Source organism: Seriola aureovittata, chromosome 11 (assembly GCF_021018895.1).
Source record: "Seriola aureovittata isolate HTS-2021-v1 ecotype China chromosome 11, ASM2101889v1, whole genome shotgun sequence".
Taxonomy (NCBI): domain Eukaryota; kingdom Metazoa; phylum Chordata; class Actinopteri; order Carangiformes; family Carangidae; genus Seriola; species Seriola aureovittata.
This window is the reverse complement of record NC_079374.1, coordinates 11,654,465-11,676,419: the sequence shown is the minus strand read 5'-3', so window position 1 is coordinate 11,676,419 and position 21,955 is coordinate 11,654,465. Positions and strand designations below refer to the sequence as shown.

Below are 21,955 nucleotides of genomic sequence, written 5' to 3'. Positions count from 1 at the left end.
CAACTGGTTGTATAAATAGAAAACGAAAAACTTTCACTGTAAACATAATAATCTTATTTAAGAATGTGAATCTATCAGCTCAATTTGAAGGTCTTCTGCCCCCTAGTGCCCAAACATCAACATAATACAGCTTTAACTAGCTGGTTAAACCAAGTTGACCAGTGGTGTCTGTAAACATTTTAATGATGATGATGGCAATAATAATAACAAGGCCTACTGATATATGCTGTGAGTCCAACAGTAGAAATATATCTCATTTATAAGATCAGGCTGGATGATAATATGGTAGTGACCCGAGCACACACACACTGCTAGTGAACATAATCCAGGCAGTAATAAGGTTTCTGGCAAAATGCATTTGGAGAAAAAAAAACCTTAGTAATATATAGACATAATTTCTTAGGAGAGTGTGGTTACACACACACACACACACACACACACACACACACACACTTTCCTCGGTTCCTCCCCTCCTCCTCTACTCCTCTGTAAACGTTCTCGGAGGACTCCAGACATTTTCATTGGCCGCGGCGGTGAGAGAGGAAAAGAGGGAGGAGGAGAAGAAGAAGGAGGAGGAGGAGGAGGAGAGGCTGACGGACTGGCAAGAATTCCTCAGCGCTCCTCAAATTTCTTGAAATCACGGACCTCCAGCTCGACTCCGTCCCGACAAACATCCAGACCAGCTCCCACCCTGCCGAGCAGATTTTCCTCGCGCGGAGCAGCTTTTTCACAAAAAAATGGTAACGTAAAACACGGAAAGTAGGATTTCTCCCACAAGTTTTTCTCAACCTCCTTACGGAACTGCTGTGGAAACGGATGGTTGGTGTTCTTCCTTTCTTTACTAAACATTACTTTCTCTCCCTCTCTCTTTTTCTTTACGTCCAGATGTTGCGAAGTGTGGCTGTGCTCCTTCTGCTGACCGCGGCTCTCTACAACGCTGAGGTAAGTTTGGCTCAGACGGGTTTTTTAAAAATTGGTTTTTTTTTTTATTCCTACTCTGTAACTTCACATCCTGTGGGGTTTAAAACTGGCACCAAATGTTACCTCACAGCTGTATCGTTTCTTCTGGAGCCACATTAATACACGGCAGCTTTGTTCACAAAGCTAAGCCAGCTACACATCTGGAGTCGGTCAGTCTGTTATCCGACACAACACGGTGCTGTGGTGAGAACGAGCCGTTTCCATCAGGACTGTCCTCAGTCTAGAGCTTGTTGTGGTATTTATCTTCCTAAAGAACCAATTGTGCCATTATTGTTGAGACTCTGCCCAATTATGAGCTTCATTATGGAGACAATGAAGCTCACAGTTTATTTACATTTTCCAGTGGGGACATTATCCTCATTCCTAAAAATCAAGGCACATATGACACATCGGATTGGCGTGTGTGTGTGTGTGTGTGTGTGTGTGCTTGCGTGTGTGCGTGCTTGCGTGTGTGCGTGCGTGCGTGTGTGATGTTGACTGTGAACTGAAACAAACACTAACATTTTGCATCCTGCTGGACCACACACACACACACACACACACACACACAGACACACGCACACACACACATATATATACCCCTCCTAATCTCAGTTTTTTTTGTGGAGTTGTGAAGTTAACAGCACGGCAAAAGCTGCCACAAGAGTACAAGAGTGACACAGGAGTGACAGACAGCTGCGAAAAGAAAAGAAGGGAGGGGGCTCGTGTTTGTGTTCATCTCACAAACCCTGCTCGACTTGGGGTTTGATGGCCCTCACCATCAATATTGTAGCTTTGCCCTCGGTGCAGAACGCTCCGCCAACTGGCAGCTGCTCTAATGGCGTACAAACACCATGTTTGGGTGGTCAGCCAGAGAACATGTGTGTTTGTCTGTGTACTCAGGGGTTGCGAGTGTGCTCAAGGGTTGGGAGAATACTCACCTTATGGGTCTCACACTGCCGTGCTAAGTAGTCCAGCCTCTGAGTAAACACTGAGATAATGTGCTGTTAGTTTATCTGGTCTCACACAGTGATGACCAACTCAAAAAAAAAAAACCCAACGAATAAATCAAGTTTCAGCACAAGAATAGTTCAACATGTTGAGAACCTTGTATTTGGGACATAGATGAGAAGATTGATACCACTCTCACAAGCGTATGGTAAATACAGTTAGCTTAGCTTAGCATAAAGCCTGGAAACAGCAGTTTCACATTCACCGTACAGTCATGACAGTGGTATCAGTTGCCTCATGTAGCCCCTGGTTAGAAAGGGATTACGTGTATTTCCCCAAATGTGAAACTATTCCTTTAAGAGGCAGAAATGCACATAAACACAGCAGGTGGCGTTTGATGATCTGAACCTCACCGGACACAGCTGTTGAACACCTGGCTTTGTGTTGACTCCTCTGTTGACCTGCACAACAGTTACAGGCTGAGGAAATAAACAGAGAACTGACTTCCTTTCATTTTTTCCAGATTAGCTGTAATTAGAGGAGAGATTTTTTTCAAACAAACACTCATCGCCACGGCAGCCTTGTCTGTCTTTACAGCTTCATGCAGACGGCCATTAGCGTCTCAACTGCCACAACATCACTCACAGCCTGACGAGCAGGCCCTTCCCAGCTGACCTTCCACTGCTTGTTCCTACCTTAACTGGCTGGTAAATGTGCTATTGTGTGCGTCTTTATTGGATTCATGGCCATGATGTGTGAGGCATGCCGTGGTGAAGACAGAGCACACAGCCGAGTCTGTTGAGTGTACCCATGAAGTTAATGGGAAGGTAATAGAAAGGCATCTATTCTCCGAAGGTAATTACCCCGATAATATATGGCCTGTTGACTGGCCGTGGGAAGGGCCTGAACTGGCATACCAGCGTGCTGTCTATAGGAGGTCAACAAGTTGGAGCAAAACCCTTGCAGGAGTGTATCCGATGAGGCTCCAGGGTGCGTGTTTATGTTTTGTGTAGGTGATGGGACGTGTTAAAATGACTGCATACGCAACATAAAAGAAGCTGCTGAAAACAGGATTCTTTGTGCGAGACTTGATGTTTTTATTTTCTGGTACGAGTGTAGGCTATTAAAATCTGGACGCTAACTTCTGATTTATTATGAAGGAGAATGTCTGTGTGCCTCCTGAGGTGAGAAATTGCAGCGTTTGAAGATAAGCAGCTCAGAGATGTAGTGTGGCGGGGGTGTGGGGGTGTGGGTGGGGGTTGGGGTTGCTGAGGTCGAGGCTCCATGTGGAAAACTCTTGTGTTCACGCGTGCAAGCAGGAGACGAGATATGCATCTTGTGAATAAAATGTTGATGTTTTACTCAAACACACCGGGAGCTTGATATGCAAAGGAGGTCGAGATGCAGGCACAGTGAAAGTCATAAGAGTTTGCAGCCTCAGGGGACATGTGCGCACACGCTTGCATATAGAGAGAAGAGTGTTTATTTCTGTGTTTTATGGCATGCAATGTTTATTGTGCGATCCTGCATCATCTGCGGTGACAGGGTGGAATGACACTGTGGTTGCTTCAGCTATCGACAGGCGTCAAGAGGAGGGCCACCAGGGCAACCAGGCAAGCTCTCCTCTCTGCTAAGACAGTACAAGAGTTGAGAGGATAAAGCGGATGATGGCGATGATTCCCTTGTTGAGACTTTGGATCTGTAGAAGGCTCTTATGGAGCCACAGCCACTCAGGCGGCCCAACCTTATTGCCATGTTGATGCCTGTTCTCTTTCATTCAAGGTGGGCTAAAAATATCTGCCCAGGTGGAGGGAACATGAGCATGAGGGGACGCTGTGTCCTCTGTCTGTATCAGCCTGCTCTAATTACTGTGGCTCAACATCCAGTCATGGATCCTGCGCACGTATTGTAGAGGGTGGTGTGATAGAGTGATGTAAAACAGAGAGGAGATGGAGCCACAGTCGTGCAATTACAGCAGGGGAGACTGGGGTTTAGGTAAGACTTGGCTGTGTAGTGAGGGGGTAGAAAGAAGGGGGGGGGGGGGGGGGGGCTGTGTTTCATGTCCCTGCAGTGTGTTTTCTTCACTCTTGGCTTGGCTTGAAAGGAGTCCTCATTTAGCTTACCAGCTGTACTGGTATCTTATCATTAACGGCACTCTGCACTCGAAGGCACTACACATAAATTAACTACACACACACACACACACACACACACAGAAAATGACAAAGAGCCGTACTAGAGTCTACTCAAAGGGTTTGTGAGTAAGATAACATGCCAACATGCACACTAGTAGTTAGGGAGTCAAAACCTATAGGTTGCCTGGCTTAGATGAGTTCACTCAGGAAACCAAAGAGGACACCTGCTGAATGCAGGTTATAAAGGTCGATAATTTCCCCATTGTTTTCCTCTTTTCTGCTCCCTGTCAGAGGCAATAAATCAACAGATAGGTAACTTTACTTTACTTCACAGTGACCCAAACATGTCACTGAGTTATACCACCCATTTACTTCCACTAAAGATCATCCTTTGTCCAGCCGCCTGTGGAGGGGAGGATGCACCTGGAGATGAGGTCCCGCAATGGACATGCAGTTTGCTTGGTGTAAAGGGGATCAATGTGAGCTGAGCGATCAACTGGCAACAACTGAGCTCTCTGATGATCATTATAAATCCTTCTAATGTATAACAGAATGCCTTTACCACGAACTGAATGGAGAGCCTGTGCATTCAATATGACTTGACATGGGATAGTGCAGGTCATCAGCTTTTGTGTAAAAGAGTTCAACAGAGGTCAGGCCATGCATTTGGAAAACCGTGTTAAACACAAGTCCCCAGGGAAACATTAGTCTGTTTAATTTGATCAACACGCTGAGTGAAACAGCCACTCCCATCAAACTATTTCATAGTTTGAGCAGATAGTTGAATTCAGGAACTTTGGGAGCAGTTACAAAACAGTCTAAGCTCAAAGTTCCACTTACTAGTGTTTCTGAACTTTCTGCCATACATTACGGTCTTCATTTAGCAAACGGATCATGTCATTTATCCTATGTGACTGTGATTATCCTAGACATCAAGGATCAACAGTTACATCGACGAGGTCCATGAATTAATGTGATTAGTTCTTTATAGGCACAATAGACACTGAATTAGAAATTAATCAATAAATCTTTTTGTTTTTAAAGGTCAAAAATAGTGAAAAAATAGAAGAAGTTATACATTGCTTTGTTTTATCTGAGAAACAAATATGTTCAGTTTAGTGTCATGTATGACAAAGAAAATCGATCAAGAAGTGCTTGAATTGAAAGGAAAAATCCTTTCAATTTATTTCAAACAGTTTCTCTAGGACCTGTGAGGAAAAATAAGATACTGTGGTTTCTAGTCAGAGCTCATTAGACCTGGTCTGTGTCCCAGATGAAGGTGTGTGGGTGTCTCATCACAGCACCCTGTCTGAGAGGATACACGTAGTGGAAACGTGCATGTTCGCAGTTCAACAGACTTTCAGTGACTGCACGTCCTAATCACATCCTGCAGTCTGTACGTTGGCCTTTTCCTTCTACAAACATGCTCTTAGCCATTAGCCCCAATACTGGCCTCAAAGAGGGAAAAGAGAAGAGGGCAGGGAATATACTCATTCCCCTGGCCTGAGCCTAGCATGGGCCCTCCCTCCCTCCCTCTCTCCCTCCCTCCCTCCTTTCCTCCCTCCCTCCCTCCCTCCTTTCCTCTCTGGCAGTGGAAAAATGCCCAGAACAGATCAGGGGTGGGAGACAGGGGAGGGAAAAAAAGTGACCAAGTGAGCAGAGAGAGAGAGAGAGAGTTAGCAAAGGAATTTTTTTCTCTTTTTTCGGGGGGGGGGGGGGGGGGGGGGGGGCAATGACAAGGTTATTGGGTCAAGAAGGACAGAGAGAGAGAGAGAGAAATCTAAGTTGTACGAGGTAACAAAATGTGTATTTTATACAGGAAAGGATGACAAGACATGAATGTAGAACAGAGGACGTGATGGATGGAGGTGGGACAAATCTCCCATGGGATTGATGTGTGCTAGGGGACAGGGGACAGTTTTGTCCCAGCCGTGTCACCACAGGGTGAACAGGGGAGGGGAGGTGCTGTGTTCGTAGCATTTTGTGTTCTCTGGTGACGTTTTAACTGCTAGCAGATGTGGCTCTGCTCAGTCTGTGACTTGTTTCCTGCTTTTCTTTAGTCTCTCTTTTTCTTTCTCTCCCTCTCTCTTACCTTCTCTGTGTTTTCCTCTCTCACTTTCTCTCTCTTCCTTCCATCCTTTCTTTCTGTCTTTTTCCAAACCTTTTCCCATCTGTCTGTCCTTCTTTTGTTTCTTCTCTTCGTCGTCTCTTTCAGGGTGAAGTTGCTATATTTCAGCTCTTGAACGACGAGGCTGGTGGGTGTAAAATAAGAGGCTGCAGACTCGGGGTGACATCATCCCGTCCGTTGGTGCATTCCTTTCACACTGAATAAGAAACAGGGAGAAGAATAACAGGCAGATCAGTGTAAACTGGTCATTACCCAGGGTCCTTTGTTTCTGCAGGTTTAATCTCAGACTTGGCCCCCCCAGAGAGTGTTTTAGACCACCCGTAGAGCTTTTACAAAGCGATCATAACTTTATAACACACTCAGATTAGTCTTACTCTGGCCTTATTACTCCAAGGACATCCTGCCAGTTCCACTATCAACTCGCTGTCATATAAATCCATGCAACACTAACCAGGCATTTCATCTCAGAGGAAGCATGTCAGTAGATTGTGTCATTTTGGGGGCTGAATGTGTGTTTCTCAGTGGAGTGCTTTACTGTGTGTCTGATCTCGAGAGGCTTTCGAGTACAGAGGAAATGAGACTGAACCTGATTTGGTATGTATGAAGATACAGTCAAACAGAAGGAAGAAAAGGCTAGAGAGTTTGAGAATGGAGGGATGTGAATTATTGAGGGCAAACGCTACAGCTTTCTGTAATGACTCAAAATCAGAGTCGACGACGGCCTGTGATGTGTCTCCCCTGTGCGATGGATTTAGCCACAAGCTCACATTAATTCCATAAAGGAGGAAACTGGATTATAGTTAAGTTATAGTATGTGGAGTAAGAGTGGTTCTCATACTTCTTGGGCTGTGTTCCACTTCTGTTCTGGTAAGGTTCATGGTCAGAGAGAAAGAAAGAGAAGTGAGATGGAGGCGAAGGAGATGAGCTGTTTGGTTTGTGTTCTCCTCGCCCTCTTCGCTCCTGGCACGAGTCCACATCTCATGATGCTGAGGAGTGTTGGACAATCTAGAGTTGGAGCGCCAACACGGCGGAAAAACGGGAATTGCTTGTGGAGGGGGAGAGCAGGGGCACCTCTCTGACCTAGATACTGAGGAGATTTTGGCTCAAGACGAGCTCTGTTGGACCCCAGCTGAGGCACAACATGGCTCAGGAATGTTCCCCCCACACCCCCACCTTCTCATTCTCCTGATTCTGTCTCGTCTACGTCCCTTGCTTTCACTTCTCGTTTAGATTATTTCACCTCGCTGTCATTAAAAACATGCTTGTAAAACTCCGGGTTGCACCTTGAGGTTGTGAGGGTGAAGTTGCCGTGCTGTGCGTGCATTTGTGTGTCCATCTGTCAGCCTGAGTGTCTTCTGTAGAGTCACTGTAGGTAAGAAAAACAGTCTCTGTGTCGTTCTGCCTTTGGTGACATGATGTTTCACACAAATCTAAATATGTTGAGACATGTATGTAAAGATGAATATCCCTCTCATGTCTGTAAAGTAGATATCTGGCTACATCCAGCATCTTAGCTTAGCATACATGCTGGAAACAGGGGGAAACAGTTAGCCTGTCTTTGTCTAAAGCAGGGGTTTTCCACTAGTGGTTCGCGGCCCCCTGGTGGCACATGGAGGTATTGCAGGCAGTCCCTGCCCATACATTCAACAATGTAGTTTCACTGTGGGGATCACAATTTTTTTTAAACACATTTTGATATATTCATTATTGTTTGTGAATAATCAGACTGATGCATATGTATGAAATTTAGAAAAAGCCGAGGTGACTTTCAGGATTAAAACTATGCCCATCCGTTCTGTCCTTGGTAGCCTGTGCTCTACTAATGGAATGTGCCCCTAACGTCACATGCCCGTGCATAACGTACAGATTCACACCCGAAAATATCTCATACTGACCGGCATCTAAAAAGAGTTGCTACTTGATTTTGCCAATGAAAAAGCATTTTTGCATGTTACAGAGAAAGGTGTCTAGACAGTCTGTCTCACAGGTAAGAAAAAACCCTAACCTCAAACCCTTTCCCACACCACACAACCGTGGTTGCATCTCAGTGGTGGTATAAAACAATTTCTTCGCCAAGAGCAGTGATTTCCTAACACATTTAACTCTTTGGTTTTTGCACAGACAAAATTCCAAACTATCCCTTTAATACTTAATATATACATAGTATCCCAGCAGTTGTAAAGGCGATCCAATGTTGAATATTATGGTTGAGTTTCAAGTTGATTATAAATGCAAAATATCTAAATGGAGACGGATTGATGCTTTCAAGTCGCAGCTGGGAGCTTTGACGCCTGCCTCGTCTTGGCTGCTTCATCTGTTCATGTCAGCATCATTGTTATAACTCCCTAATGAGTTCTGAAATATAATTTCTTTGATGAATAACTATGAGTTTTTGGGGGGTTAGCTGCCAAATTAAGTTTTTCAACTCTCATAATCATTTGTGTTTTTCTCAAGTCGACAGTCATTATTTGGCAGTATTTTTCCAGTCACAACAGATTAAAACACAATTAACTGCTTTCATTCAAATTGTCATTGTTTTGTTCAGATTTATTGTCTTTTTGCTGTGACAAATCAAATAGATTTCAGATCCTTTTTTTCTTGGGTGGCACAAATTGTAAATGTATACGAGCGACTAGAATGAATGGAAACATCATTACTTCCATCTCCCTATACCCTCCTGGGATATGTTATAATATTTCAACTTGTCAAATATCACAATATTTTATTCATGAAAACACACACCATACTTACTGTACCTTAGGGGGAGGAAAAAAATATGTTTGTATCTTCTACAGCGAGGTGCAAGACATATCTAATAAACCCCACACAACAACCTATAAATACTGACTTTATGAAACTTCTCCGATCATTGAGAGACACATTGTGCCATAGAGATGTTGATGCAACACACCCTGAAACACCTTTCACTTTTTTCTAATGCAGCAAAATACAGCAACACCGGAAAGTACAGCCTCTACAATGCACAGCACAATGCTGAATCAACACCTCTCTAACACGGACTGAAGAAAAGCTCAATATGAAAAGGATTTGCTGCAGGGTTCTTGTATTGGATTGCATGAAATGACGCTTGTTATGCCAGATAAGCTCATCAAGCTGATTAAAATGATTGTGATGGCTACAGAAATTCATAATGCTTTATAACTCATTAACAGAAAGGTTAAATTCAGTGTTTCAATGCACTTAAGCAACTTCCAATCAATGTTTTCTATGCTAATGATGGGCAGAATGCATTGTGGGAATGGCTATAAAGTGACACGCACAGCAAAGAGAAGCATCGATTGGTCTGCTAGATCAATGGAGCGTCTCCAAGATGGACTCACACACACAAACACACACAATGCACAGGACACAAAACATGCACATGTAAGCAGACAAGCTCCATTACACATACTGTTTTGCAAGTGTGTGTGTGTGTGTGTGTGTGAGTGTGAGTGAGTAAGGGCACAAAGATGTCGAAAGACATTCAGATAGGCGTTCTAATGTGTTTTTTATTATGTGTTACTGTAGTGTGTGTGTGTGTGTGTGTGTGTTCTTCAGCCTTACTGCTGTAAGACTGTGTATGTCCTCATCAGCAGTGGAAAATTAAAGACACTTTTTACTTTTTTACTTCTTTTTCTTTTTAACCGAAGCAATAATACGTCCCCGTTTAATTCTACTCTGCTTCAGCACAGAGCCATTCAACATGTGGCAGGACAGAAAGTGACTTCAGTGCACACACACACACACACACACACACACACACACACACACACACACACACACACACACACACACACACACACACACACCCCTTCTCTCCTCTCGTATCTTCGCCATCTACCTGTTTCTCACTTACAGTAATAATCAGTCTTTCTTCAAGGCTTCCTCCTCTTATTCTGCCTCCTCACTGCTCATCTCGCCTTCCACCTAGCTCTGCAAGGTTGGTCTCGGTTCACTGGCACATCTCTTGCAGCCGTAAAAGGGCATGGCCCTGGGAATAAGATGACAAGACAGAGAGAATTACGGCATAGCAGAAATGAAAGGACACCAGACTTGATGTTTGAGGCACCACGCAGAGATAGAGAGAATAAATAAATCTTAAATCTTTGAATAATTTTAAACTCCTGGCAAAAATTGATTGAAACTGAAAAAAATGGGGAGGGCAGGAGTCGAGGAAAATGAGCTGTGAAATGTGTGTATATGCAATCAGTGCTTGGGGCAGCTTTTTGTATGAAAGTCTCTGTTTAATCTGTTAGGATTCACCAGTCATTTATCAGAACTCTGGCTTCAGTGATTGGTTTTAAATGGGAGAAGGGGGAAAATGAGGCAGCATTTGTTGGCTGCAATGAGAAACTGATGCCATTTAAGTAGGACACCCACAGTGGGTGTGCTTGTTTTTGTTTGTGCTGAGTTTGCACATTTTTTTCCTCATGTCTGCACTGTTGGTGATTGATGATTAATGAGTGTGTTTACACGCACCACTTTTTCAGTAATGGCGAGGCTTCCGGACAGTTCTGGTTAGTTTCCGAAACGAGTCTTTATGCTAAACTAAGATAGCCTGCTGCTGGCTCCAGCTTCCTGTTTAGCATACAGATCTGAGAATAGTATTGATTTTGTCATCTAAGTCTCCCTAAGAAAGCCTCTCAAAATGTCAAACAGATCCTTTAAGCTTACATTTTATTGCTTTTTGTTCTCATCTTACACAGTAGAAAAGTCAAACCCAGCAGAACGAGGTACAGATACACATGATGGAAAACCTGGATGATGTTACATTCACATGAATAACAAGTTTCCTCTGTATTGCATGTACACACCGTGTTCTGAATTATGATTATGAATTAAAAACCATATAAATATTCTCAGTGATGGTGCATGTAATGGTGCATGTCTGCCCACTCAAGCTCATAGTAACAATGAAGGCTCCAGGCAAAACATGAACATGATTTATGGCCACATAAGGTGGATGGGCTACTGCTGCAATATTTAGCTTCACGTCTCTGCCTTCTTGAGGGTTGGTTGGGTGACATCACATCCATTGTCCATTGTTTTTTACAGTTTTGGGTTGTATCGCTGTGTCAGTCATAAAATCTGAACACACATTCTGCTGTGATCTCATTATGGGACTCGGTTCTTTGGTTCGCCTAAGTTGATTGGCACATCTGTGATCTTGCCACAACAGGAGCCTGTACATGCTCTCACCATAGCAACAATCCACTTGAATCAAAAGAAGAGAAAAAAGGGAGGGGGGGGCTTGTGCCTCTGTATTCATTAGCTAAATGTCAGGGATCCTCTGCTGGTTCTAGTCAAAGAGAGATGGACAGACAGATCTCTTAAATTATCCCAGATTCATGTAAGGAACCCATCCATTATTCATGTTCTCATTGGAGGTTTCTACAGGTTTCAGCCGGCCTCTAGTCCATGTGTGTCTAACAAACTGAATTGTCCAACATGCCCAAGGCCATAGGGATTGCTTTGAAGATTTTCCATGACCTCAACTTTGCAAGTGTGTGCGTGTGTGTCTTTAACTCATGCATAGAAATGAACTGAAACCTATCATCCCTCTCCTCTCACCAGTTTGAAGTTAAAGCTGCTACACTGCGATGCTTGCATGTGACTGCCCACCCCTCCCCCACCCCCTACCACCAATACATCTTGTTATACTCTATCATTAGTGAGCTTATAAGAGTCCAGTCACGAGTCACGAGCATCCACCTTCGTTTTAACCTACATACCAGACCTGGCGCTTGCGAACACACACACACACACACACACGGGCAGAAGCCCGGAAGCCAACTCACGTGCAGTCGTACACAGAAGGCCAACTTTCTGTCTCGCGCTTACAGGAAACAGTGACTTAGGGAGGAGGAGGGGAGTCTGGAGAAACAGGGAGGAGAAAAAATTTCACAGAGCATGGGAATGGACCCAAAGGAAAACACAGCTCAGACTCCAGATGTGGAAACACCCTGTACACACACGCAAGCTCAAATACACACAAACAAACCCACACATATACAAAGACACACAGATAGGAAAAGGAGGAGGCAATGAGGGTCATAAAACAGCTCTTGGTTCTCCGCTTGGCGTCTGGTGATTGGTCGGTTTGCAGCTCCAGTGGACTCATTTTTTTGGCAGGTCCACTGTTGATCATCCACAACAAACAAAGGAAAGATAAAGAAGCACAGGCATGGAAATGTAAACAAGAGAAAATGAGACCGATTAAATGAAGTGAAAAAAAAAAAGTCAGACAGAAACACAAGAGACACTGAAAGAAAGGAATGAAGATTTTTAAGATGTAAGATGCAATTTAGAAAGGTCCTGTTATACACAGAGAGAATACTGTTTTTATCCTTCAAGTTTTTCAATCTACTGCATTGTCTTGTTGAAATGAAAAGACATCGGCTCCACTATTTCAATTCTTTTCAAAGTGGAGTATGATCAGCTGTCATTTCTGAAGCTGAGGCCAGTCGTCGTTGACATGGCAACTACTGGCAAACAGAGACCTCAATAGAAGTGCAGACACTATAACATGAACCAGGTATTAAAGAGCAGGGATAAGGCTATAGCTAGGAAGGATTTATAGAGCACAATCCTCTAGATTAGTTGTTTTAATTATGGATGTGTTTGGATTTTTAAAAAAAGTGTCAGATACACTGTGCAGTTCAGTGGTAGAGAAAGACAATCCCACTGACTAAGAAACTGCAGTCATAATTTTTGGAGAGTACTTGAATTCTCCTTCTTCTATTTGTGTAAGGGTGAAATATGCAAAAATTGCGAGTGTCATCATCTATCACCACAAAATTAAGACCATTTAAATGGATCATGTTGCTTGTGGAAATTCATGGCGTAGCGCCACCTGCAGGGGGGAAGGTTAGATAAATATTTGTTGGTGTCTTTCAAAAAAAAAGGAAGGGGGCAGGATAAAAGCAACATTTTGCCCCATCTGAACGCACCATCAGAGTGCGTTCAAATGGGCCTGTTATTAGTGCAACAGTGCCGCCCTGTGTGTGAAATCAGGGGACCCAACTGCATTTCTAAAGCAGCAACAATGTGTATTATTTTCTTTCAGGAGCTGCAGAGCAAGAGCAAAGTTTGCGCTAATGTGTTCTGCGGGGCCGGCAGAGAGTGTGCCGTCACTGAGAAGGGGGAGCCCAGCTGTCTGTGTATAGAGGTGAGTACAAGGTGCATGGCCCTGCAGCTCAGCAGCGACCATAGTGAACTTGCTGGGGAACTTTGTCTGCCTCATTCACTCGGTAATCCCACTGACTTTAGCTGAGTTATTTGACCATATGAGAAGGGTGGCATAGGTTATAGGGGACGATAAGGATAAAGGAAAATTAAAAACACTTTTGAGATTGAAATTTCCTCTATTTTCACTCCATTCTCCTCCATCTCTCTTTTTCTCCCTCTGTCCAGAGCTGTAAGCCCCACAAGAGGTCAGTGTGTGGCAGCAATGGTAAGACCTACAGGAATCACTGTGAGCTCCACAGAGATGCCTGTCTGACTGGCTTGAAGATCCAGGTGGCCCATGATGGACACTGCAAGGGTACCAGCATCAGCACACAGCACCACAGCACAAGATAAACCTTGTTAACAAAACTCTATCAACACAATGTCCACTAGTGTCACTTTTAAACTTTGTGAAGATTAAAAGCTTTGTTATCTTATGTGTAGGTAATAAAATTATAAAATGTTGTTTCCAAGGTCACTTTTACAATCCCAGTAAATTACACCTTCAAGTGTGGTTAAGACCATAATAATGTTATCATTGATAATTGAAAAGATGCTCTTATCAAGAGCAATGAAGTGGTCTGATAGAAATGAGTACTTTGCCTAGAAGAGGTGCCAAATCTGAACAATGTGCAAGACTAGCAGGCCTCCTCTAGAAAGTATACACCCACAATTTCACATGGATATTTTAAAAATGGCACGGTGTATGTTGTTCATTTTATCCACCTTTGGCAGGAGGAGGCCCTGTTCTGTCTTTATGTCTTCTATAGTCTGATTCTGAGTCGTTACTGAAATTGTGTGATTCATTGCTACAGCCATACAAAGACACAACTGACAACTGGTTGGCTTATGTGGGTGTTGCTAATTAAGGACAGAGCAATCTAAGTTTTTCTCTTCTGATACCTCAGAATACCCAGGGTATGTGCCGAAACCGAGCACTGAGCAATTACCAACGTTCTCTTTTTTTCCAAATTCAAAATACTGCATGGAAAACTATTGTAAAAAATACGGTCCAGACCTGCTCTATCTGTCATGATTTGGTGCTATATAAATCAAATTGACTTGACTTTAATTCAATGGAATCATTTTTAGGTAAGGTAGCATGAAACTAGAAACTAGAAACTGAGTTGTGGGCCTGCAATGAGTGAAATTAATGTTTCTGGCAGTGGAAGTACTGAATCTTTTAATGTCATTGACCAGGAAACTATATATACAGTAGATTGATCATAGGTCAATAAGGTCAGTAGTGACACCAATACCAAAGTATCAGATCAGTGCATACCTATTCCTAAGCGTTTTGTTATGGGGTGTCAGTTGTCAAGTGCAGGATGGAAGATATTTTAGTCTACCTTTGTTATTGCTTGGTTATTTCAGCAATTGCCAAATATGGACAGCAAAGCTCTCAAGTGTGAGTTTTATCCCAGCATCTTTCTAATTTCGACTCTCTACTGGCCCTGAGCCGTAACACAATCATTACAAGAATTACACTGAGAATCTCAAATTCTCGCTAAACTCTGATTTGTAAAAGGTGTGAGATAGAGAGACAAAAAGCCAGTTTGGCTCCCCCTTTGAGGGAGATGGCATTTGGCACACCTAAGAAATGCTGCAAGTGCTGATAACTGTATAGTAAATTGAAGTGATATCTGAACTAGACCATATTCATGGAACTGATATGTGAGGTGACTGGGTTGATAGGCGGCTATATAAGGACACTCACATGTCACTGCACTGAACCAATCTGCCATTACATTCATACTCGTGGCCTCGATTTATCTATTAATACATCTAATATTAATCTCCTATCTCGACTGAACTTTAATTGCTCACACTCTGCGATGTTGCAGTCTTTGTGTCCCCGCTGGCCTGAACATTGCTCAGAACTGCGGCAGAAAAGGTAGTCAAGGAGAATAGTTATCTCACACTGTCATCTTTACAGACCTTTGGCCAAGTGTGCCGACACAGCTGAGTTTAGCTCCATTAATCTGAATCAAGTCAACACTGTTCAATTGATTTGGCTTAAATGTTGTAATCTTTCCCTCTTTTTTTTTTTTTTTAAATCACCTTTAGAGAAGAAAACAGAGCAGGCAGCTGCCAGCCCAGGTGAGTTTGTGTGCGTGTGTGTGTGTGTGTGTGCGTGCATATATGACATGTATATATGAAACTATATTCTGAGGACTTTAAATGTTTACAATTTTAGTCAGATAAGAAAAAACTCCAAATTATCAAATTGTTCATTTTAAGCAGGTAAATTCAGGGTTATTTTTGGGTTTAAGTCGTGGCTCACAGATGGGTTAAATCTTGGTCTTGGGTATTAACATTTGGCACTGCAACGACTATAATTTATGATGTAATCGAAAGAACGGAATCAACATAGTAATACTGACGTATGCAAAGAAGGACAGGGGTCAGTGTTGAAATACCTTGCAAGATAGATTTCCATTGGATTATTCATTAATTCTGTTGACCTATGGAAATGTTCCCACCCCCGAAGTGGTATGCTATGCTGCTGACCGTAATGAGCTGAGGAGCCGTGTGATCCAGTGGCTGCAGACTGAGGTCGTCCCGGATGGCTGGTTTGTCAAAGGATCCAACTTCTCTGACATCCTGCTCAAGTACTTCAAGGTGGGCTGCTTTCCTCTGTTGGGGTGCAGAAACACACAATGGACCCTGGTCTTATTTAGTGCACACCATTGCCCCTGCACCATTCTTTTTTACCAAATACCCCGATTTATTTATCCATATGGGCCTTCATATAAAGATGAAAAATGACTATATGAATTGAATTTTTCATGTAGTCCTACACCTATTTCTGCTCCAGCCAGATTTTAGAATATTACAAAACCAATACAGGCTGTAATAAGAGCCGGTACTTGCGGTGTTCATGCCAAATTGAAATCACTTAACATCAGGGATACAGGGGCGATTGTCATGGCAACTGGTGTGCTCTTACAAATGTTTGTGGAAGTCAGTGCAAATTTGCTGGCAACCTGGACTGAGCTGCCTATAAGAAACAGAAATATTTGCAGTGAATACGTGCTTATGACACAAACTGATAAAAAAAATATATACTGTGACCCCCCCGATTATGTAATGTTTGCATGAGGCAGTCTAAAAGTTCATACTCGACCGTACATAAACGTTAACTGTGCCCCTCCCATGTCTGTCCATGTTTCTGCAGTCTTATGACAATGGCGACTCTCAGCTGGACTCCTCAGAGCTCCTCAAGTTCATCCAGCACAATGACTCGGTTGTGGAGTTGGAGTCCTACGCAGACCAGGAGAGCAACAAGCTGCTCAGGTTGGTGTGTTTGTTTGTAGGTTTGCATGCTTACGTTAGAGTTCACGAGCACAGGATGAAGAAAAAACTGCTATTGCTTGCATTTTTTTTTTTTGTCAGTATTTCACTACCCCTCAAACTATGTGAACATTCTATTCGGTGGTTGTGTTTGTACATACAGACCCTTATCTGTCCTGCGGTGCTATTTTAAGGAACACAGTGTAAGTCACTGAACCCTATCTGGGCCAGTGCAAACTTTACTGAAGGCCTCCTTTGGGAAGCCAACGCAGGCATAAACACCTGTTCTCTGTAAAATGGAGCACTCTAAATGAAAGATTTCTAGAGTGTGCTTATTTATTTCTGTAATGTTTTGTTCTCACCATACAAAGAAGTTGATATTTATGTGTGCGTGTGTGTTTGTGTACTTCCCAGGAGCCTGTGTGTTGATGCCCTCATTGAGCTCTCTGATGAGAATGCTGACTGGAAACTGAGCTTTGATGAGTTCCTCAACTGCCTGAAACCTGGCTTCAATCCACCAGAGAAGAGTGAGCTTAAATGGATATTTTGCATACTTTTTCATAATGCAACATAAAGTCACACTTCAGTAAATATAGTATATGGATGCACTGACATAAACCCAGTTGGGCAGTACTGGCATTCAGTGAACTGTGGGTATGAGCCTCAGTTTAGTCTGAGACACAGTCTCAGTTTTGTGGTCGTCACTTCAGTCTGTTCAGTCATCTGATGCCGACATATCTGAGATAAAGTTCACAGAATACGGGGGCATTGCTCCATCTCAGAGAAAACTGATATTCACCATGGACTCTTCACTAGACTCAAGGACACACACACACACGTGCACACAAACATTTGGCTGACCTACTGGGGATTTTTTTTTGAAACTCTGGGTTCAGCGCATTTGCATGGTTCCGTACTTTGTTTCACAGAAATCATGTTTCTCAAGTCTGGAGATTTGAAGAGAATGATAGTCATATTAAATGTTTTGGAAAAGTCCTGATTTTTTTTTAATGGTTTGTCCAACACATATGCTTAACAGGAGAGTTGGCAGATTTGTTGACTTTCCATTAGAAAGCCAATACTAGTCAACAAGCAAGGCATGTTACTTTAAAAGGAAGATACTGGATAAATGATGTGGCAGTTTGAAATGCTGACTAGTCATGGAAACTGATATCAATATAGTCTGTCGTCTGTTTACTTGGTTGAGTAGTTTGTTATGTTCTTCTGCAGAATGTGCCTTGGAGGATGAGACATATGAGGACGGAGCGGAGACCCAGGTGGAGTGTAATCGCTGTGTTTGTGCATGTGGCAACTGGGTCTGCACTGCGATGACCTGCACTGGTAAGATCAAATACTAGAGATCATCTTTATACCTCTTTATTTATATTTTAATCAACTCACACAGTAAGACAAATACCCCATGGCCAATATTTTGTCTTATTTTGTTTTCTGTCCAGACAAAATGGCGGCTGTGGATGAGTCAGCAGATGCTGGGGCAGAGATGACTGAGGAGGAGTGGAACCTCCGTGTGGCTGAGCTCAACAAGCACCAGGTCCGTCTTTGCAATCCAGAAATAAAAAAAAAAACATATGTATTAAATCATATTAATATCAAAAATAAATCAAGAAATTCTTCCGAGAATTTCTCTACAGATGACCTGGCCATAGTCACAGGCTCCATCACTGCTCACTGTTCATAGGATTCCACTTGGTTATAAGGTCCATAAAATATCACTGACAGGAGCCATGACCCACGTGTCCGCTTTTAGATTCCGGAAGGATATAACCTTGGTTTCTCGCAATGTGTTTCTGGACAAAGAGCATTTGAACCAAACTGCTCAACCATCACAATACAATTCACAGAGGAACTGCTAAGTGTACCTTTTTATGTGACTGTTTACCACAGCTCAGTGAGCCAGAATATCACCAGCTTTATGGCTCCTGGCATGAAAAGTGAAACAACAAATCAAAAGCTGTGAACTAAAGAAATGTTTTTCTAAATTAATTCTATAAAACTATGAAATGGATATGCAATAGAGGGTAGATGGCGTTAAAAAAAAAAGAGCCAAATGAGCACCAACATTTTCCTTTTTATTATACAGGGTTTTGTAGAAGGGTTTGGCTGTCTTCAACTAAAGATTTTAAGTGGATGACTCAGAATAATCAGGTTATACAGGTTATTCCTAAGAGCGAATATCAAGTAACCCACACAAATTGTACATATCAAAGTCTGTTTATGGGTCATGTGGAGTATTACTGCACGTATGAAAAATGTTATATGAAGCCTTTTCTGATGAATCGCCTCAAGTGATTTCATTTGTCTTTTGATGCTGAAGACTACAAATGAGAAAGATAAATCTGAGGGTGTGCAGTTATGAAAAAGGGAGCTTACTAGACCTCTGTAGCTTCTCGTCTCTATTTAAGGTTAGCAGGATGTGGCCAGCGTAGCCTACATTAGCCACCACTTGCATAACACACCTGAATCCATGACTGAACTGCTGGTGATTGCACTGTGGATAATGTAGGAGTCAGGTTTTGACAGGGAAGAAGGATGCATTACAAAAAAAAAATATCTCTGGTTCTGCTGCATTCATTTGATTTTTATTGTTATAGGAGCGCACTGTTAAATTAGTGAAGTATTATTTATCATGTAGCATGTTATGAGGTAAAGCCATGATAGAAAGACAAAATGCCCAAAAAATGCCAAACAAAAGAAATGACCAAAACAGTAAAGAGGAGTACTTGAAATAAACATTTTAGTAATTATGAGTCATTCACATAAATTCTACAAAATACTTTGAAATTAAATTCTAAAAAATTCTGAAATCTACCAGACTGATGGGCAGTGTTGAAATGAAAGGTGCATGGTACTGGAGACTAGTGCTTGAGCTGGGACAGTATAAATTTCTCTTTGTGATGCAGTGGAAGGACACGCAAGACAGTCACTGCAGTCCTAGAACCTCTCCAGACTGTCGGCACAATGCCGCAGTCTCTGCTTTCACACAATAGTTGTATAGTTTGTCCAGGCAAACAATAGCTATAGCAACAGCTAAAACAGGACAGTTGCTACAACCTCTTCTGAAGGTCTGGAACCTCCCCAGAATAAAGATGTGCAACCTCTTTAAATGTTCAGTTCCATTCTAGAATCTCTGTAGACCAAGAATTGAGTTCTAGAACCAGAATGAAGCTCTAGAGCCGAGTTCTGAAACCTGTCCATAAAATCTAAATAATTCTAGAACACCTACATTCTGTGTGAGAAGTGTGTCCGTGTCTGTGTCTGTGTCTGTGTCTGTGTCTGTGTCTGTGTCTGTGCTTGCTTATATGTGTGTATGAGGGCATGAGGCTAACAAGGTAGCACAAGGGCGCTGGCTTGAGGCCATGGCTGAGTCAGCAAGGTCATGTACTCTGTCCTCCAGAAGGGCAGCTTATAATGCCACTGTAAACAATGCAGCTCTGTGGGTACAAGTTTAGTGTGATCAGGCTGCGGACCTTGCTTCAGAATACAGTGTTGCTTTTGATGGATAGCGTATTCAAATGATATGTGTAGCCTTGCTTATGCAAACATGTACTCACATCATTGTTTATTCAGTATGTCAAACGACAAACTAAATCTAATTTCTCACGTTTTGTCATTTTTTTTTAAACACAGGAAACAGTTGAGAAGATGAAGGCCAGCACAAAGGAGGCCTAAATAAGGACACAATGAAGAAGAGGATGCACGCCATCACCCTTCTTCCATACTTGATTTCCCTTGTGGCCGTGTGTTGTTGTTAAACTGACTTTTTCATGTTTCTCTGCTATGTTAATTATTATACATTTTTTATATTGTTTAAGTGTTTGTGTTGATGTTTGTTAGATTCAGGGGCTATCAAAGAGTATTATAGGATTCCCTTGTGTTCAGTACTGTCATGTTTGATTGTATTACTGTGCCCCTACACTAGCCCTGGGGCTATTTTTACTACAATCCTTATATTTTTACAGTTATTCTTAAACAATGTGTCAAGTTGTCACTGTTTTGGAATGTGGAAGTCACTGTTTGAGAAGGTAGTGAGGTTAGGAATCTGGAAAATCCACCTGTTGAAAGGAGGGAGCTGCTGGAGTACGGAGAAAGCTGACCACTTGTCACCTGGTGCAGTATGTTTCTCAACACCTTCAAAGGTTTTATGGTCAGTGGGGTGGTTGAAGAAACTGGGATAAGAGGGTAAAGCTATTAGTGATTTTGAATTTGGTGCCATTTTAACTGCTACAGTAGGCCACTACTTGACCAATGCACTTCTCTTTCTTTCTCTGTAGCTTTCCTCGGCTTTAGTTTATCACAAGCCTGGAATTTGTTTGTATCTTAGTGCTAAAGTAATCATTCTTTCTGCAAAGGCGTTTGCTTCTATGTACAGTATGTTATTGGCTTGAGGTGGAACTCATCTTGTTCCCATGTTATGCTCGGGCAAGTCTCTCTGGCGCTTTTCGGGTCAAACATTTTTCTATATGTGTCGTACCTTTCTGTAACAAAAACATAGTGGTCCAGCTTTCATGGTGAAGCAGCACAACTGCCCCCAGGTGAGACCTGATCTGAATATAGCATGGTGAAATCTGAAACCAAAGTCTCGATGATGTGTTTGAATGATGTACAAAATTCTCCAGGTAAAACATTACTCTGGACCCAGCAACAACACTATACCTGTGCTTTCAAAATCACTCTAACAGCAGGACTAGCCTCACTGTCAACTATAGTAGCTTAGACGCATCAATAACTGGGTGCATATAAAGCGCTTGTCTGTATGTGTGTGTGTGTGTATGTGTGTGTGTGTGTGTGTGTGCATGATTGTGTGTGTGCTGTTAAAGTGTGATGCTGAGAGTAGTTTGGTTTGTTAAATGTGTTTATTTGTTAAAATCCTGTATCTAAATTGGGAGATTTGACAATAAAAATCAGTGCCTTAGACCTGCAAACAGTACCTTTGCCTGCACAAAGGCTATTATGCCACAAGGCATAGTGAGAATGAGTGCGCTTTGCTGAAGTTTAGCAGTAAACTAGTGCTTTGTGACTCTATTCCCTGATAAATGGCTGTGTGAAAGTTGCATTACTAGGTTTCAAGCTAAACCTTTATATTCCACTAAGAGTGCAGAGACTGTAAGGAACATGTATGTATGCCAATAAAGCCCATACACCACAACACAGCTTTCTCACTTTGTTTGTGTTAGTGATTTAGCTGGTCCAGGTTGGTCAAATCTCTTTCTGTAAACTATTTAGTTGATTTATCAGTCAC

General features: G+C 42.4%; 1 protein-coding gene and 1 long non-coding RNA gene across 2 annotated transcripts; one reads left to right on the top strand and one right to left on the bottom strand.

Moving 5' to 3' along the window:
- The first annotated feature begins 542 nt into the window (after positions 1 to 542).
- Positions 543 to 21,864, top strand: LOC130177689 (follistatin-related protein 1-like). The gene is made up of 11 exons (XM_056389608.1): positions 543 to 740; positions 886 to 942; positions 13,241 to 13,342; positions 13,588 to 13,717; positions 15,469 to 15,501; positions 15,893 to 16,023; positions 16,580 to 16,698; positions 17,110 to 17,222; positions 17,926 to 18,036; positions 18,153 to 18,247; positions 20,344 to 21,864. The coding sequence occupies exons 1-11, from the start codon at positions 738 to 740 to the stop codon at positions 20,383 to 20,385; spliced, it is 936 nt and encodes a 311-aa protein (XP_056245583.1). The 5' UTR covers positions 543 to 737; the 3' UTR covers positions 20,386 to 21,864.
- LOC130177690 (uncharacterized) lies at positions 5,796 to 12,726 on the bottom strand. Its single transcript, XR_008829043.1, has 3 exons — positions 11,973 to 12,726; positions 10,031 to 10,165; positions 5,796 to 6,370 (listed from the first exon to the last, which is right to left on the bottom strand). It is a non-coding gene; the product is annotated as an uncharacterized LOC130177690 (long non-coding RNA).
- Positions 21,865 to 21,955: the final 91 nt, after the last annotated feature.

Bases quoted from the DNA above. Each gene is read 5' to 3' on its own strand.
- LOC130177689 (XM_056389608.1), top strand. The intron at 16,699-17,109 runs GTTGGTGTGTTT...TGTACTTCCCAG, and splicing joins GAGAGCAACAAGCTGCTCAG to GAGCCTGTGTGTTGATGCCC. The intron at 17,223-17,925 runs GTGAGCTTAAAT...GTTCTTCTGCAG, and splicing joins CTTCAATCCACCAGAGAAGA to AATGTGCCTTGGAGGATGAG.